The following is a 17,991-nucleotide window of genomic DNA, read 5'->3' as shown; positions in this document are numbered from 1 at the left end:
GTCAAGTATATATGTACCCATGACCCAGCAATTCAGCTCTATTATATATTCCAGAGCAATTCAGCTCTGTTATATATTCCACATAGGTTCTTAAAGGAATGTGTGGGAAGATAGTCATTGTGGCATTGTTTGTAGCAACAAGGATGTGAAGGCAGCCTAGGTCTCCATAATTTGGACAATGGATGTGTAAAATATGTATCAAGTTTTGTGATAAGCACTTAAAATGCATTTTCTCTCCTTTACTTCAAAACAGTCCTGACGGTGGGATTTTGATAGTATTCCATTTTACAGATGATAACGGAAACATACACACATACACACAAACGGCTGCTTATTTTCTGGTTTACTCTTCTTAGTGTTTGGACGAGGACATTGGGGTTCAGGGGCTCAGGCGTGCCAAGTCTTCCCAGACCCTTGGGGTCGTCTTGCCCTGCGGTCTGAGGGATCTTCGCTCTTTCGGACTCAGGCAACCTCGTGCCTGAGCCGTCAGCACCGCGGACAGCGCCACCGGGGCAGGGCGGGGCGGGGCGTCCACAGAGACGTCACCACGCGCGGAGTCTCCCGGGCGCGCGCACCTCGGGCACGCGCTCGTTAGCTGCCCGCGCCGCCGAGTCACGTGACATAGGTAATTGGCACTGCGAGCCGCGCACCGCTTGTTCTCCGCCCCTTGACCCGCAGCCTCCGGACCGTGCTGCCGCGCCGACCCCCGCCGGCCCGGTGAGCGCGGCGGCCCCTCCCCTCTGGGTCCCTGCGCCTCCTCTTCTCCCGCTGTCTCGCGTGCTCCCCCTGTTCCAGTCTCTAGGGTCCTGGGGTGCTGCAGCCCGCACCGTGGAGCCGGGCCGCGGGAGGCGGGCGGGGTAGAGAGCGTGACCTTGGCTCCGCCTTCGGCTAGCCATGGCTTCCCCAAAGACCCCCAGCCCTTCGCCCGCACCTGCGAGTGCAGTGTTTTGCATAAAAGAGCGACGCTCTAAAGGTGGGGTTTCGGTCCAAAGACTACAGACTGTCCACACTGCCTTTCGTGGCTTGGGGAAGGGCCTGCTGCCCTTTCACCCTCTTAAGGAGCCGGGCTGCGGAGAGTCGCGCTGGGGATGGGGAGGCGTTAGAGGTTTGTGCCTGTTGGGACACGCAGGCAGCATCGAAGTCTCTGGACCTCCTGGGCCGTGGGTGGGGCAGGCCCCTTAAAGAAGGTTTTAACCACGGTTTCTGCGCACAGATGGGGAAACTGAGGCCCTGAGAGAGGCAAGACTGTCCTGTGGTAGCAGCCAGTCTGTGATGTTTCTCCCTCCGCCAAGAAAATGGGGGAGGGGGGGTGACACTGAAGTCCCAGCAGGAGGCAATGGTGCCCCTCCACTAAGGGCCCAAGCCTGCCCCAGCAGCCCCTGCCTCCCCTCCCCACATATCCTGTAGCGTCTTGGAACAGGCTCCCTTTTACTTTTGTACTTTTTCCGCCCCTGGGCTTTAGCTTAGGCCCTCCATCCCTGCCAGAGAAATCAGCACATCACCTCACTACCTTGCTTCCTATCTCCGTCTCTGAGGCCTTCTCTTGGGTCCAGTAAACTAGAGTTGGGGTTTATTCCTGAGAAAAGCCCACCTAATTCCCAGAGTATGGGGCCAGAGTAGGCTTACAGGAGCATGAGTCCAGGTTCTGCTGCTGCCCAGCCTCAGGGTCTTGGGGAGCATCTGTTAACTGATCTCTACAATGTGTTGCAGAGCAGTCCTCACCAGGGCAGCTCAGATAGGGCCTTGTGTGTGGGAGGCTTAGTGGCCAGGGATGTCTGCAGTTGTTAATGCTTCTGAGGGTGGGGGTTGGGATGGTACTGACCTTGTCCCTTGAGACGAAACCTGCCTGTTAGTCCACAGGGGGCTGGACTGTACAGGGGGTATGTAGGGTGCCTGACCCGGTCTGTTCCTTTTTCATCTTTGTGGGCAGGACCTGGCAGCGCTGGCTGGGGCCTTGGCTCCAGGTCCTGAGGTTGACTGAGTCCTTGAGCCCTGCTAGGATTGGGGCAGGAGTGGCCGGCTAGCTGCTCTCCTGTCAGGCCAAGTGAAGGCCACACCAGTGTCCAGTGGCTGCCCAGATCTTTCAGTGTTTGTAAAACACAGTGTTCCAGCACTGGGTCAGGAAGGACACAACCAGGCTTGTCACTGCCCCCCTGAGCCATCCTATTCCCCTGTGAGGGTAGGGGGTGGGTACCAGCTTTGAGAGCAGCTCTGGCTGCAGCCCTTGGAAGGAGCGTTGTCAATTAAGAGAAACCTGGGTTTATATCATGACTCTGCAGTGAAGAGGGCACAGACTTCAGAACTGCACAGAACCCCATCACTCACCAGCTTCATCTTTCTGTGCCTCAGTTTCCCTGTTTGTAAAATGAGGCTCATCCGAGTGCCCATCCCTTGAGATTGTTGAAAGGGTTAGATGAGCACAGTGCCTGCCCCAGAATCAGTGCTCACAAACTGTGCTCTGATTTCTATTCCCACAGTGGGTGGTCTTGGTGTCTGGTTTCCTTTGCCTTAGAATGGGGAGGCTAGAACCTCCCTGTTGGGTTAAATGCTTCTGATGTTCCAGGCCAGTAGCTCCTACGGCCATCTGGGCCAGGGCAGCAGCCCCTATTTGTGCGGGCCTCAGGGACAGTCAGAGGTCAAACAGGGTGAGGAGCCTGGCCCTCTGATCCCAGAAGCCAGGCTTGAGCCCCCATCCAGCTCCTGGAGAGGTGCTGCTCCAGGGAGAGCCACCCACCAGCAGCCCTCACTGTAGGGCCTGGCATCACTGGCTGGAAGGGTTGGACACACAGCCCAAAGTTTTGGGGGCTAAGCATGTGGAAAGGAAGCATGGGACACTTGGGGCTCAGGTTCCAGCTGAACCCACTTCCTTCCTCCCTGCAGTGGAATATATTTTTATTTTTATGTAATTAATTAATTTATTTATTTATTTTGTCTTTTTGCCATTTCTTGGGTCGCTCCTGCGGCATATGGAGGTTCCCAGGCTAGGGGTCTAATTGGAGCTGTAGCCACTGGCCTACGCCAGAGCCACAGCAATGCAGGATCCGAGCTGCGTCTGCAACCTACACCACAGCTCACAGCAATGCCAGATTGTTAACCCACTGAGCAAGGGCAGGGACCGAACCCGCAACCTCATGGTTCCTAGTCGGATTCGTTAACCACTGCGCCATGACGGGAACGCCTATCTTTTGATTTTTAATTTTCCTCTGTTTAGACTTGCTGCTGGTTGTCCTAAGGTGCCCACTGTCCCTCACTTGAGACATTCCCCTTCCCTTTGCCTCGTGTGAGTTTGGAGGGAAAGAGGGAAGAGGCAGACTAGGACCCCTGCCCTACTTTGGGGTCTGGCCCTTCATAGAATAGAAGGTCCAGCCAGCTGGTTCTAGTGACTTGGTTGGGCTGGTGGTAGTGGTGGTGGGGCGCCCTGTTGGCTGGGCACACCTGACCCCAAGGGCATTGACTCAGGGCCAGGTTCAGGCAGGAAGGCACATTTTTTGGGACTGAGTTGTGCAAAGAGAAGTAGGGTCTTCTGCCTGCATGGCCCCTGGTGGGGTGGCTCCAGAGCTGCATCCCACTCACAAGCTGGGATTCTCTGGGCAGAAGGGCATTAGCGAGTATTCAGGGGGAGCTGTTTTGTGGCCAGGCAGTGCTGGAGTGGAAGAGGGGGCTCTGCTCACCTTGTTGGGGGTGGCGTGGAGGAACAGAGTTTCTAACAAGAGGCTTTTTTCTTAGAACTCTGTCCTTGGGGAGGGAGAAAGAAGCCCCCCCCCCCACGCACACACACTCCTGAAAGCCCATTATTCAGGCATTTTCCCTGGGAAAGAGCAGGTGGCATAGTGAGGATAAGATGAGCTCCAGGCTTCCCACCTGTATGTAGCCCCTGAGCCATTAGCTGTCCTGAGTGATGCTTGTTCTGAGCATAAGCTCTGGGCAGATTATAGGAGCCAGAGAGGGCATGTGCATCCGGAAGCTCGGCTAGTCATGGGACCTGGCCCTAGTCTGCCCTCCATTGTTCCCCAGTGCCCTTCCCTTCTTTGAGCCTCAGTCTTCCCTGATGTGATGTGGGGTCATTGAATCTCCAGCCTTCTGGCCTGGGAGGGCCCTCTGGGATGATGTATCAGCCAGGAGAAATCCCTGGTCATTTTTGGTCAAAGTGACTGAAAACCCAGCAGTGCCACGGGCCTCGTGATAGTGCATCTCAGCCAGACGCCTTTGTGGCCTTTTCCTGATGGGGCATGGCACACGCAGCCCCTGGGGGACTCCTGAGTTCCAGGGTGGCCAGGCATGATGGCCAACTGTCCTACTCACCTCTGTCCCGTCACTCCCTAACCCAGCGCCATGTGCCCAGTAGGCCCAACGAGTGTCATTTGAGTGGATGCATGGCTGCCAGAGCCTCCTTCCATCCTAGACCTGTCTTTTATGCCTTTCCCTCATTGCCTGTGTCCAGAATGAATCAGGTGCGGCTGCTGCCTTCCCGGCTTGGGGCACAGGCCTCGAGGCTTCTGGCTCCACATGGTGTCCAGAGGTTCAGCTGGTACAGCAGGTCATCTGGGCCACCGGCCACCTTCCCAAGCAGCACAGTTGGAGGTGGCTCCAGTTACATGGAGGAGATGTACTTCGCCTGGTTGGAAAACCCCCAGAGTGTCCACAAGGTCGGCACCCCTATCCTGTCCTCTGTGTGGGAGGGAAGCTCCTGGGACTGGGCTGCAGAGGTGGGAGTGGGGAGAAGCAGCTTGCCTGCTGTGTGATCCTGGCAGGTTATCTTCCCTCTCAAGCCCTCTGTCATCTTTGTTTGTGAAAGAGCCTGGTTCTCATATTGGGTGAAGAAAGTCCATTGCTTTCCTGTTGTTGGACCAGCCAGTGGGTGGTAGTCTGGCTTGAGAAGCCCTGATAATGTCCGTTGTCATGCTGTGCTGTCTCCAGATGGCCCCTTGTTGTGTAGTTAGGAGCATAAGTGTTTACTTATGTACTGAGCTGACAAAATAAATACCCACTGATGGTAAAACAAAACAAAACAAAACACCAGATGCCAGAATCACAGGTGAAAAGTGAAACTATCCTCCCCACCTTTCACTCACTCTCTTCAGAGGAAAGTAATACGGTCACATTGTCCAAAACCAAAAAGTATGAATTTCTGCAGTGAAAAGGATCCCTCCCAATCCATTCCCTATCTGCTCAGCTTCCCCTTGTCTGTCCCCAGTCCATTCTTAATTTCTTCTGTATCCATCCAGAGAGTTTCTTTAGGTAAACTTATTGCAAACATAACTCTGCATTCCCACCCTTTACACAAAAACAACATGTAACATCCACTGTTTTGCCCCAGGCTTTTTTCACTCAGTGTCTATCGCCAAGATTTTCCATGTCAGTCTGTCAAGAGCCTCATTGTTATTTTTCCCAGCTGCATAGTATGACACTGTCTGGATGGACGTGCCACATACACCCGGGACAGGCATCTGGCTCATTTCCAGTCTTGGGCTATCCTGACCAGTGCTGTAGTGCGTCATCTTTTGAACTTTCATCACCTTGCACTTGTGCAGCTGACTGTAGGATAAATTCCCCAAAGGGGAATAATTGAGTCAGAGGGCATCTCTGTATATGATTTTGACGGGTATTGCCAAATTGCTTTCCACAGGGCTTGTACCACCTTATTCCGCCACCAGTACTGTATGAGGGGGCACAGAGGAAAGCACTTTTGTGTGTATTTTGCTAGAACATGGAGATGCTGGTACATGTGCACATCTGCTTTTTGCTTCTGCACAAAAAGTAGCAAACCATACATACTTTTCTGCTTTGTTCATGTTAAAACATATCTTGATATTCCACATCTGCAATAGTAAATGCACTGTAGTTTTTTTTTAAGACTGTAATCTTTCAGAATCTAAATTTATTGTCATTTACTTAACCAGTTTCCTATTGATCACCATTTAGATTATTTTTACATTGTCATTTTTACTTTCCTGCAGGGAACATCCTCGGTGTACCATGTAGGCACACCTGTCCAGTTATATCTGTAGAATAAATTACCAGCAGTGGAATTGCTGGTTCAAAAGATATGCATATAAATAAATAAAAACCAAAAGCAAACAAAAAACAAAACAAAAGATACGTGCATTGCAGATGTTGAGGACCTGCCTGCCAAATTGCCCTCCGCTGCCTCCAACCCATGGTACATGAGGACATGTTTCCCCCAGGAGCAGAAGCCTCTTTCATACTTGAAGCCCCTTGGTCACAACTTATAACCTATCCCACCGCGCCCTCTGCTAAGCTGCGTCCTAAAGAGATCTGGGGTCTGGGTGGCTGGCCTGGACTGGTTAAGGGGGTTTTCTCAGCCAGGTCCTGGAAAGACCCTGATAGCTATGATGATGGAGGACCCAAGCCCCCTTGGTTCCCCTCTCCTCTACCCCAGGCCCTGACCTGGCTGTTTTCTTGCTTCTGCCCTGCCCAGTCCTGGGACAGCTTCTTCCGGAAAGCCAGTGAGGAAGCCTCTTATGGCCTGGCTCAGCCCCGGCCCCCTTCTGTCGTCCCTGAGAGCAGGCCAGCAGCATCTGGCCGGACCAAGACCAGCAAGCTGGTGGAGGATCACCTGGCGGTGCAGTCCCTGATCCGGGCCTACCAGGTGAGCGGCTGGGAGGGTGCAGGCTCCCAGGACACAACCAGGTGCTGATGGCGAGAAGGGCCCTTCTCTGAGTTCTGTGTTGGTGACTCTTGCCCCTCCTGCTGCTCTTTGTCATGTTACTGTTCATATCACTTGCTGTCTCTCTCCCTGTCTTATTTTGTATGGACTGGTTTGTTTGTGGTCTTCCTTATGGAGTGTTGTCTGTCTCCCACACTGCTATGCCCCAGTACCTAGAGGAGTCTTTAGTGAATGATCCGTGTCAGTGAGTGTTGAATGACAGGTGAGTAGATTGACCCTTGTTAATGTCTGTTTTCTCTTGACTGAACATCCCAAGTGGACAGGGGCTGATATCCAGCAGGTGCTTAATTAGTGTTTGTGGCAGGAACAAATAATTCCGTAAGCGGCTCCCCCTTCTACCAGCCGCTCTGTCCCGGAGACTTAGGCACTCCCCTGCTGGGTCCCCAAGCTGGGCCTCTGCTCTGTCAGAGCCCCTGATGACATTCTCAAATTCCTCATCTTGACCAGACAGGACTAATTGGAGGGCTGCTCTGGGTGTGCAGGCCATAAAAATGTAATCATTTGGGATCTCCCTGGGAATCAGTGACAGAAGGTATTTCCTAAGAGAAACTTGTCTTGAAGACGTGCAGAAAGAAGGGTGAGGGCATTCTGGGCCCTTGGCAGGGACTCCGTGGGAAGGTACAGCAAGCTGCTGCAGATGCTCAGGGGAGAGGGAGGACTTAGCGAATGGAAACAGCACCTTGCCTCTGAGTGAGGCACTCTGTGTGGGATGGCAGTGCCCTCCTGGTGCACCAGCTGTGCCAGGGGGAAGAGGGAAGGAGCCCAGGACTGGCTCCCTTGCTGGCCTTGAGACCCATGGATCATGGCCCACCTGCGGGCAAATAGCAGTGGTTGTCGTTATGTTTTTCTTGTCTGGCTGAAAGAGGCAGAAAGTGATCTAACCATTGACTTTGAAAACGAAGAACAGGGAATGTAAAACTCGGTATGAAATACAAGGTAACACTCAAGAGTGCAGCCGGAGGGGCTGATCTTCTAAGCACAGGTCCCTGCTCAGCAGTGGCCAAGCATGAGGGTCCTTCTAGCAGAATGATCTCCAGATTTAGGCCTGTGCCTCTGGTCTTGCGTGGTAAGAATCTCCCTAGTGGGGAGTTCCTGTTGTGGCTCAGCTGAAACGAACATGACTGGCATCGATGAAGGTGCAGGTTTGATCCCTGGCCTTGCTCAGTGGGTTAAGGATCTGGCGTTGCTGTGAGCTGTGGTGTAGGCCGGCAGCTGCAGCTCCAATTGGACCCCTGGCCTAGGAACCTCCATATGCTGCTGGTGCTCCTCTAAAATAAAAAGAAAAAAAATTTTTTTTTTTAAATTTAAAAAAGTATCTACCCGGCGGTATGCCTGATGTTGAACACTCACCAGGTAGGCTGCGCCCTTCACAGGCCATTTGGAGGCTGAGCTCCAGTTCGACTCATCTGCATACAGTTATGAAGGAAAACCCCAAGCTGCTTCTTATGGATGTTTGCAAACATGTAAAAGGTAGAAAAATTGTGTCATGAATCCCTGTGCCATCAGTACAGGACCAGTTCTGATTCACCTGTTTACCTACCTCCAGCTCCTTCCAGAGGCCACTGATCATTTTGAAGCAAATCCTAGACATCACATCTTTAAATTCATTGAACGTTTCAGCATGTATTTCCAGAGATAACGCCTCTTTTAAAAAATATGCAAATATACTGTGATGGTTGAAAGGCCAGTAGAAAGAAAATCCCCCTCTTGGAAGAGGCGACACCCCAAATCACTCACGAGAAGCGGTCTTGATGCAAACAGCAAGAGGATTTTTATTCCAAGCGCGCTGGGGCCCACAGTCATACGCCACACCGGGGTAGAGGACTGCGGCCCTGAGTGTGGAGTCAGGACCGCTTTTATGGGGTTCACAACAAAGCCCGCGCTTTTACAAACTAATCATTTTAAAATATCACAAACCAGTCAATTCAAAATGTTGAGAGCCCGCGCTTTGTGGACCAATTAGTTCAAACTTGTTCTGGAGTTACCTGTTTGTACCTCCCTTTGGGTGGGGGAGACATATTGTCACCAAGATAGATTTATCAGGATTTTCAACAATTTGTGGCACACCCGATCTTACTGGGGTCGGTTAGGCGATTAACTTCTCCTCTTTTTATCTTATGCAAGCAGCTTTACAGAAGCCAAACAAGCAGTTAGTAAGTTTTATGCATAGAGGCACATTCTCAGGGGCCTGTTTTTCCCTTTCCACATAGTTTTGTACAGAACAGAAAGCAAGCCCTAAAACAGCAAAAAGTATGATCTTTTACTTATAGGGAACAGGGTCTGGCATTTAGAGCTTCTTATTAACTTCCTGGGTTCTGGGAGGGTCAGGTTGCATTTTCATCCTTTCATTCCCCACTTCTTCTCTTGTTAATAGTTCTAATCTTAGAACTAGGAAGACTGAAAGTCGGTTTCTCCCTGGCTCGGAAGGCCCTGGTACTGTTGTCTAAGTACCATGATCCGAACTGCACTCACTTGTTCTCTAACAAAGGCAACAACCCGATTAATTAAGCAAGGCCCAACTGTAAGCAACAGGAGCAGTATTACTAGGGGTCCTGTTAGAACAGAAAGCAGGGTGGTCGCCCATGGGGACTTGTTGAACCATCCCTCAAACCATCCTTGGTTAGTTTCTCTTTCCTTACGACGTTTCTCTAACCTTTCTCTAAGCTTGCTCATAGAGTACCTGATAGCTCCTGAGTGATCTACATAGAAGCAACATTCTTCTTTTAAGGCTACACATAATCCACCTTCTTTTAGAAATAACAAATCTAACCCCCTTCTGTTCTGTAGGACCACTTCAGACAAGGAGGTTAGGGACTCCTCTAGGTTACTGACAGATTTTTCTAGGGCTTGGAGATCTTCTGTTACAATTCGATGTAGGTCACCAAGTCCTTTCTCTAGCTGCTGTGGTCCTGTAATTAGGGCAGTTGTTCCCGTCCCTATACCGGCTAATCCAAGCATAACGGCTAGGGTAAGGGCCGAGGGTTCTCTTTTTGAGCGAGTAGACCGATAATCATACTCACTAATGATTGCTTCCTCAGGATGGTAATATACTCGGGGGACAATTTGGACCATAACACAAAAGTCTTTAGTTTGATTGAAAACCAGGGTGGAAACACAAGGGGTTAATCCAGTATTACATGCCCACCACCTGTCATAACCAGGTACCAGAAACTGACTCTCAGAGGTTCGATTAAAGGCTTCCATGTGGTTACAAAGGTGTTGGTGGGATGGGGGAACCCTCCCTATGCAGGTGCCTTTTCCAGAAACCTCAGTAAGGGTAAGCTTATTTTGGGATCCCCATGTACATTGGTCTCTATGTTCCTTTGTCACATTGAATTTCCCTCCTCTAGCCATTCCCTCATAGTAAGGTGGGCCCGAAGCTAAGCAGAGCCAACAAGATGAGGTAACATTCGGGGTTGTGGAATTTAGGGCCTGAAAGGCTCCTTGGATGAGACTGAAGAGTCTTTGTCCTGTCTTAACAGGAACACCGGGGGAGTTTTTAGACATGTTAGTAGGGATCAATCCAGTGGTACTGCTGTCAGGCGGTTGTGTTATGTCAGGTCGCAGCGTGGTTATTTGGGGCCCCGGCAGGTTGTGTGGTGGCTCTAGGGCCGGGGGCCCCTGTTCAGCCAGTACCTTGTTGGGTCCCACTGCAACAGGGTGTTCCATCTCTATTTTTAGGCGAAGGGATATTCTGGACCCTGCATGCCCACCATATTTATAAAAAACTATTCCCCAGGTCATCCCATTTATCCACTTTTGGATATTTTCCTGTCTTCCTTGTTCAGTGAAACTTATCTTTATATAATCTAAGTCTGATGGGGAACAACTCTTGTCCTTATATAGTTCCATCACTTTGTATTTGCCCGGGCTGGAATTGACAAAGGGGAATTTTACCAGGTCTGGGGTATGGGTTGGCCACCACCAGTCTCCCTCACTGGAGGTGACGCAGCTCCATTTCCTACAGAAGAAGTCCCCGGAACCCCCACAGAGCCTCCATTTTCCTGAGCCTGGGCAGGCATAGAACCCATAGCTACGGACCAGGTTGGGAGGTGTGCTTTTAGCAGCGGGGTTAATCGATCGGAAGCAGAAATGCAGTTCAGGCCACCAGGTGCCCATAGGAGCGACGCTTTTAGTGCCATTAACAATGCTACCCGTATCAGGGTCAGTAATCAACCAGGTAAGAGATAAGGGTCTATGGGGGTTTGAGTTGTCTATTGGGTGTTTACTACTGACCTGGGGAGTCATTGTTAGAGTAAGGAACCAGGCGATGAAGACGAAGTTTAAGGGGATTTTCAGTCTTTTCGGCTTTCCATTCTGAGTCGAGGGGTGGTGCCGGCTTAACGTGGGATGCATGGATCCAGGTGGAGATTCCTTCAACTCTTACAGCCGTCGGTGTGGTCAAAACATGAGATAAGGGCCCTTCCACCGAGTCTCGAGGTTTCCTGCAAGGTGGCGTCTAACATGGACTGAATCTCCAACCTGGAAGCGATGTGGAACTTACAAGTCTCCTCCTGAGTAGGCCTCCTGGAGCTGCTTCCATGCTCGCTGCCTCACCCACTTGAGCGCCTTGAGCCTAGAGAACAAAGGCTGGGAAAGCAGCACATCAGCACTATGTGCAGAGGCAATTTCTGCCAATGGGGGGGGGGGTCCCCCATAGAGCAATTCATAGGGGGTCAGCCCAAACTGTCCAGGGGTGTTCTTAACCCTAAAAAGCACAAAGGGCAGGAGAGCTATCCAATCATTAATGCCAGTCTCTGTGGTCAATTTGGTAAGGGTCTCTTTAATGGTTCTGTTCATCCTCTCTACCTGTCCTGAGCTTTGGGGTCTGTATGCCCAATGCAGTTTCCAATCAATCCCCAATATCTTGGCCAGTCCCTGACTTAACCTGGGCAACGAAAGCTGGACCATTGTCTGACCCTATTACCTTAGGTATTCCAAATCTCGGAAAAATTTCCTCCAATATTGTTTTAGCCACCACGGTTGAAGTCTCTTTTTAGTAGGATAAGCCTCTACCCATCCTGAAAAGGTGTCTACAAAAACCAATAGATATTTGTTTCCGTATTTAGCCGGCTTTACCTCAGTGAAGTCCACTTCCCAGTGAGCGCCTGGGTGGCTTCCCCTTAGTCTCTTTCCTGGAGGTATTCTGGAAGGATTAGCATTAACCAGCTGGCAGGGCACATAATGTTTGACCACCAAGTCAGCCACTCCTGGTAGCCTCAGAACATGATAAGGGGATGTTCTGACCAACTGCTGCAGGTGTTTAGTTCCTAGGTGGGTTAGACAATGTATCTGTTGGACATATTCTAACCCTTCTTTGTGGGGAAGGATTTCCTTCCCATCTGAGGTATAGCAGGTCCCCTCCGGAGTCTCAGAGAACTGGTCTATCTTTTTTATCTCTTGCCAGTCTTCTAGGATGTACTGCCGTCTGGGTTCTGGGGCTTTGGACGTTTTTATCATAGGCAGAAAGTTAACACCCTGGGCTGCCTGCTTGGCGACCTGGTCGGCCATCTGGTTTCCTTCAGAGATGAGATCTCTGGCTTTCTGATGCCCATGGCAATGTATGATGGCTAGCCTTTTTAGCAAATGTAAGGCCTCCAACAAGCTTAGAATTTCCTCTTTATTTTTGACTTCCCTCCCTGCTGAGGTAAGTAACCCCCATGCTTATAGATAGCCCCGTGCACGTGTGCAGTCGCAAATGCATACCTGCTATCCGTATAAATGTTCATGGATTTCCCTTCGGCCAGCCGCAAACCTTGCGTGACGGCCACGAGCTCAGCCTTTTGTGTTGAAGTTCCTTCCGGCAGGCTGCTGGCCCAGATCGTGCAGGTTCCATCCATCACCGCCGCCCCAGCCATCCTCTTACCTTTTACCACATAGCTGCTCCCATCAGTGAACCAGGTCAGCACTTCTCCAGTCAGCGGTATGTCTGTAAGGTCCTTGCGGACCCCAGTCTCCTCGCTCAACAGTTGATGGCAATCATGAGTCACTGGTTCATCAGTCTCTTCAGGCAGAAGAGTGGCAGGGTTGAGGGCGGCTGGTGGAGCGAACGTGATCCTCTCTGTGAGAAGCAGGCTTTGATAGTGGGTCATGTGGGCGCTGGTCATCCATCGGTCTGGGGGCTGCTGGACGATGTTCTCTAACGCATGGGGAGCTATTATAGTTATTTTCTGTCCCAAAGTCAATTTGTCAGCGTCCTTGACCAGTATGGCCACAGCTGCAATAGCCTTCAGGCATACGGGCCAACCACTGGCTACAGGATCGAGCTTTTTTGACAGGTAGGCAACAGGTCTCCTCCACGGTCCTAGGGTGTGGGTTAAAACTCCCCGGGCTACTTCCTTACGTTCATCCACATAAAGAGTAAAGGGTTTAGTTACATCAGGGAGGGCCAGAGCAGGTGCGCTCAGCAGGGCCTTTTTAGCAGAGGCTCGGTAGCCTAGGTCAGACAATTCCAGTAGTCCTATTGCCCAGGTTCCCTGACTGTCTAGGGCCTGACCTAATTTTCCTAAAATCTCTCTTTCTCTCCCTACTGTTCTTTCCTTCAACCACTGTGGCCAAGATCTTAGTCAAATTCTTCTCTTGCCGTCTATCACATCTTTCCTCCCTTTCCTCTTTTTCTCTTTTTTCTTTGTTCCCTTTTGTAATACACTTTCTCTGCCTCCTTCACTAGATCATGTAACTCAGCCTCCTGTAACCCTTCCAATCTCTGAAGTTTTTTTTTTTTTTTTGCTGATGTCCAGGGCCGACTGCCCTATGAAGGCCAGGGCCATTGAGGCTTTCTGGGCCTCCGAGGTAGGATCAAAAGGGGTGAACCGCCTGAAGGCTTCCATGAGCCTCTCAAGAAATACCGAGGGAGGTTCGTTCAGTCCCTGCATCACCTCTCTTACCTTAGCCAAATTAGTGGGCCATCTTGAGGCACCCCGGAGACCCGCCACCAGAGCCTGGCGATAGATTTTCAAGCTCTCCCTACCTTCAGCAGTGTTGTAGTCCCAACCGGGGGCGAGTCAAGGGAAATCCCATGTCAATCTCATTTGGCAACTGCGTGGGTCGCCCGTCGGCCCCAGGAACATTTTTTCTAGCCTCTAACAGAATTCTCTCTCGCTCCTCGGTTGTGAAGAGTGTCTGCAGCAGCTGTTGACAATCATCCCAAGTAGGCTGGTGAGAGAACATAAGGGACTCCACCAACCCCGTGAGGCGTTGGGGATCCTCCGAGAAAGGGGGATGGTTAGTTTTACAATTATAGAGATCTGCAGAAGAAAAGTGCGGATACTGGAGGGGCTGCAATTGGCCCCCTGGCATGGGAGGGCCGTAGGTGTGCAGCGGTAATGCCGCGATTTCGTCTGTCCGCTCCGGGGTGGCGCCCCTCCGGCTCCGAGTCCCGGCAGCAGGTCCCTCCGCCGCCGGAGCTCCAGGAGGGGCAGAGGGTTTTCTCGCAGTACCCTGTGCCGGATAAGGGGGTGGGGGAACAGATTGGGGTTCCGGCCAAGCCGGCGGCTCCTCAATCTCGGGGTAGATATGAGGAGAGGGCTTGACTTTTTCAGCCGAGTGTTTATTTTTTCTCTCCGAGAGCCAGAATTCAGGGACCTGGCTTTCTTGGTTTATTTAGCCAGGGCTTAACCTATGGCTGGGGTTTTTCTGCCAAATCTTGCCACGTAAGAATATAGGGCTCCTGATCGGGATTGGAGCCGGGTCCAATCTGAAAAATAATTGCTTTAACAGCCAGGATAATCTCAGAATTAAAGGTCCCTTCTTAACCTGAACTGACAAATTATGAGCCCTGGATTTAACTTCAGTCCAATGATCGAGAGTCAAACTAAGGGGGGTCGTCACCGTCTGTCCCATATTAAAACTGTAGACAAGGACGCACAAGACGAAGACACACGAAACAGAAACCAACAGATCCAGACACATGCGACCCGTCCGCGCCTTCCACAAGCAGGCAAAAGAGTCGGACGGCCACGGAGGGGGAAGCTTTCGCTTCAACAACAGAACTCGGTCCTCTGACCGACAGAAGGAGACCACCAGGCGTCCCTGGCTCTCCCCACCTCCCGGGGCGTCCCCCAGGGCGGCAGCCTGTGATCCTCCTAGCACGTCTGCTGATCACAGTCCTCCAGTCCTTACGGTCTGAGAGGACAGCTGCAAACCGAAAGCGCGCATCACCGAGAACAGACACTCAGAACAGAGACGCCGGCCGACACACACACACGTTCCAAAGGGGATCCCTTTACCTCCAAGTCGGTTCTCGGGTGTGAGGGGTGGTCGCAGAGTTCCCAGCCAACGCACCAAATGAAAGGCCAGTAGAAAGAAAATCCCCCTCTTGGAAGAGGCGACACCCCAAATCACTCACGAGAAGCGGTCTTGATGCAAACAGCAAGAGGATTTTTATTCCAAGCGCGCTGGGGCCCACAGTCATACGCCACACCGGGGTAGAGGACTGCGGCCCTGAGTGTGGAGTCAGGACCGCTTTTATGGGGTTCACAACAAAGCCCGCGCTTTTACAAACTAATCATTTTAAAATATCACAAACCAGTCAATTCAAAATGTTGAGAGCCCGCGCTTTGTGGACCAATTAGTTCAAACTTGTTCTGGAGTTACCTGTTTGTACCTCCCTTTGGGTGGGGGAGACATATTGTCACCAAGATAGATTTATCAGGATTTTCAACAATTTGTGGCACACCCGATCTTACTGGGGTCGGTTAGGCGATTAACTTCTCCTCTTTTTATCTTATGCAAGCAGCTTTACAGAAGCCAAACAAGCAGTTAGTAAGTTTTATGCATAGAGGCACATTCTCAGGGGCCTGTTTTTCCCTTTCCACATAGTTTTGTACAGAACAGAAAGCAAGCCCTAAAACAGCAAAAAGTATGATCTTTTACTTATAGGGAACAGGGTCTGGCATTTAGAGCTTCTTATTAACTTCCTGGGTTCTGGGAGGGTCAGGTTGCATTTTCATCCTTTCATGGTGTTAGTACACCTAAAAATAATAACAGTCCTTAAGGTCATCATTACCCGGTTGGTATTCACGTTTGTGTGTCTGTCTTAGGATTTCTTTTTACTGCTTGTTTGAATCAACATTCAAATAAAGCCACAGGTTGTGATAAGTTGACATGGATTTTAAGTCTCTTGTACTCTATTCTGCGGTTTCCTCTTGATTTCTTACTGTGTTCTTTGCCGCGTGTATGTGTGTGTGTGTGTGTGTGTGTGTGTAAGAAACCAGTTTGTTTGCCCTATGGTTTTCTTAAGTCTGGATTTTGCTGATTGCATCCCTCATGATGTCACTTCCTCTGTCCCTTCATCCCATGTAATTTCTACAAATTGGTGGTTAGATATAGATGCTGATCCAATATAGATTTGATTTTTTTGTTGCCCAATCAGCTTCCTGTGGTGATGGGCACTTCAACAGTTAGCTGCTATGGATAATTGTTTCCTGGACACATTAAGTCATTAGGAGTGGTAAAAATGGTGCTATTCTAATTCTGTCTTTGTTTGTTTATTACTTGAAGTACTTCCATCAGGAGAAACTTCCCTTTGTCGACTCCATTTATCCTGAAGTACAGACTGTTATAGGGAAGGCAGGATCAATGCTTGATTTCTCCTTTTCTTGATGGATTTTTAAAATTATGACATGATTCCGTAGCATCTTCCAAAGATACTTTTTGGTTTTTCTTCTTTTCTTAGTATGATATGAATGCATGAGTTTAAACATATTGGATGTTTCAGTCTGCTACATATATTATCCTTATTGTTGCTCAAAACGTGTCCTTATTCCCAGCGCCTGTGGTGTCCGAGCACCCCTTTGCTATCTGGTAGGACAAGATGCTTTGAGCTCATGCTATACATTTCTGACAAGCCAGTTCTCCAGGGAGTGAGAGAGTGCTCACTGCTGTTGGTTTGGTCATGACCTCTGGGCTCTTTTGATGGTTAGAACTAGGAGATACGTATTTTTTTAAAAGATTTTTTAAGCTTTATAGGTTTATACTGAATCTTCTGTATATGTCAGCAGGACTTAGGGCTTGTCCATCAACCCCATCAATCTTATGTCACTGTCTCCTTTTAAAGATGCCAAAAATAGAGGTTCTCAAGATAGCAATATAATGACATATTTGATTTTCCCATGATCCACACATGACAATTTTAGAATACAATTCTAATACTACCACTGCTGATTGATAATAGAAATGAATTTACGGTCTTTTTATTCCTGTAGTTCTCTTTGTCTTTGGGGAATATTCTGTTAAGTCAGTTGGAATAGTTCCTCCCTATGTAGTTATGCTCCCAAATGGAGGCATTAATTCATTGTTTTGTCTTAATTTCAATTTTTAAAACTTAATTTTGTTTTATATGGATATAAAATATTTGTAAGATTCCAAAGTCAATCTTCAAGGCAAGATGTATTCTTAAAAGTCTAGCTTCTAGCCCTGCCACTCTGCCTTATTTCAGTCTTTCCTTATAGGTAATATTTTTTTCTTATTTTACTGTTTTCCTATTTTATTTTGTTTTATTTTGTTTTGTTTTATTTTATTTTATTTTGTTTGTCTTTTTGCCTTTTCTAGGGCCGCTTCCTGCAGCATATGGAGGTTCCCAGGCTAGGGGTCTATTCGGAGCTGTAGCCACCAGCCTACGCCAGAGCCATAGCAATGCAGGATCCGAGCTGCGTCTGCAACCTACACCACAGCTCACAGCAACGCTGGAGCCTTAACCCACTGAGCGAGGCCAGGGATTGAACCCGCAACCTTATGGTTCCTAGTTGGATTTGTTAACCACTGTGCCACGATGGGAACTCCTCTATTTTATTATATCTTCTTCTAATGCATATATTTGTTTATAGATATGTATAAGTCTACCAATACATGCAAATGCATATATTTACTTCTATCGCCCCTTCTTTAGATAATGGGTATTTGACCACACACACACACCATTTTCTATAATTTGCTTTCTTGCTTAACAATACTTTGTGGAGACGAGCCCTTAGCAGCCAACAAGAATTTTCTTTCTTCCTCTTAGCAGCTCTATGGTATCCACTATGTGTATTTCCTGTGTGCACATGCCAGGATCCTGTTGATGGATATTTGGGAAGTTTCTAGAATTTTATGATTACTAATAGTACGGTAGTAACTACTTTTGTATATTCATTCTTTCCTGTTTTTGACAGCTGCATGTTGTACTTTTAAACAGAGTTGAGCTTCTGCCATTTCAGTGACTATGGTGGGGCCTCACAGGTGACTAACTATTCAGGGGCTGGGTGCTGGAGGAATTCTGAAGTGGGAAGTGAGGGGCCAGGGCCCAGAATTTTGGTCTTGGT

At 49.4% G+C, this 17,991-nt stretch overlaps 1 protein-coding gene across 1 annotated transcript in view; it reads left to right on the top strand.

Annotated features, from left to right (window-relative positions):
• The first annotated feature begins 616 nt into the window (after nt 1-616).
• The window catches only part of OGDHL (oxoglutarate dehydrogenase L), a 35,440-nt gene continuing 18,065 nt past the window's right edge, over nt 617-17,991 (top strand). The window contains exons 1-3 of the mRNA XM_047761769.1: nt 617-717; nt 4,442-4,646; nt 6,440-6,610. Coding sequence (XP_047617725.1) covers nt 4,443-4,646; nt 6,440-6,610 — 375 coding nt within the window. The 5' untranslated portion in view covers nt 617-717; nt 4,442. The remainder of the gene's footprint in view (nt 718-4,441; nt 4,647-6,439; nt 6,611-17,991) is intronic.

The sequence above is a fragment of the Phacochoerus africanus genome, chromosome 15 (assembly GCF_016906955.1).
Source record: "Phacochoerus africanus isolate WHEZ1 chromosome 15, ROS_Pafr_v1, whole genome shotgun sequence".
NCBI lineage: Eukaryota > Metazoa > Chordata > Mammalia > Artiodactyla > Suidae > Phacochoerus > Phacochoerus africanus.
Note: the sequence above shows the minus strand (reverse complement) of the source record. Positions and strands in the feature narration are given on the sequence as shown.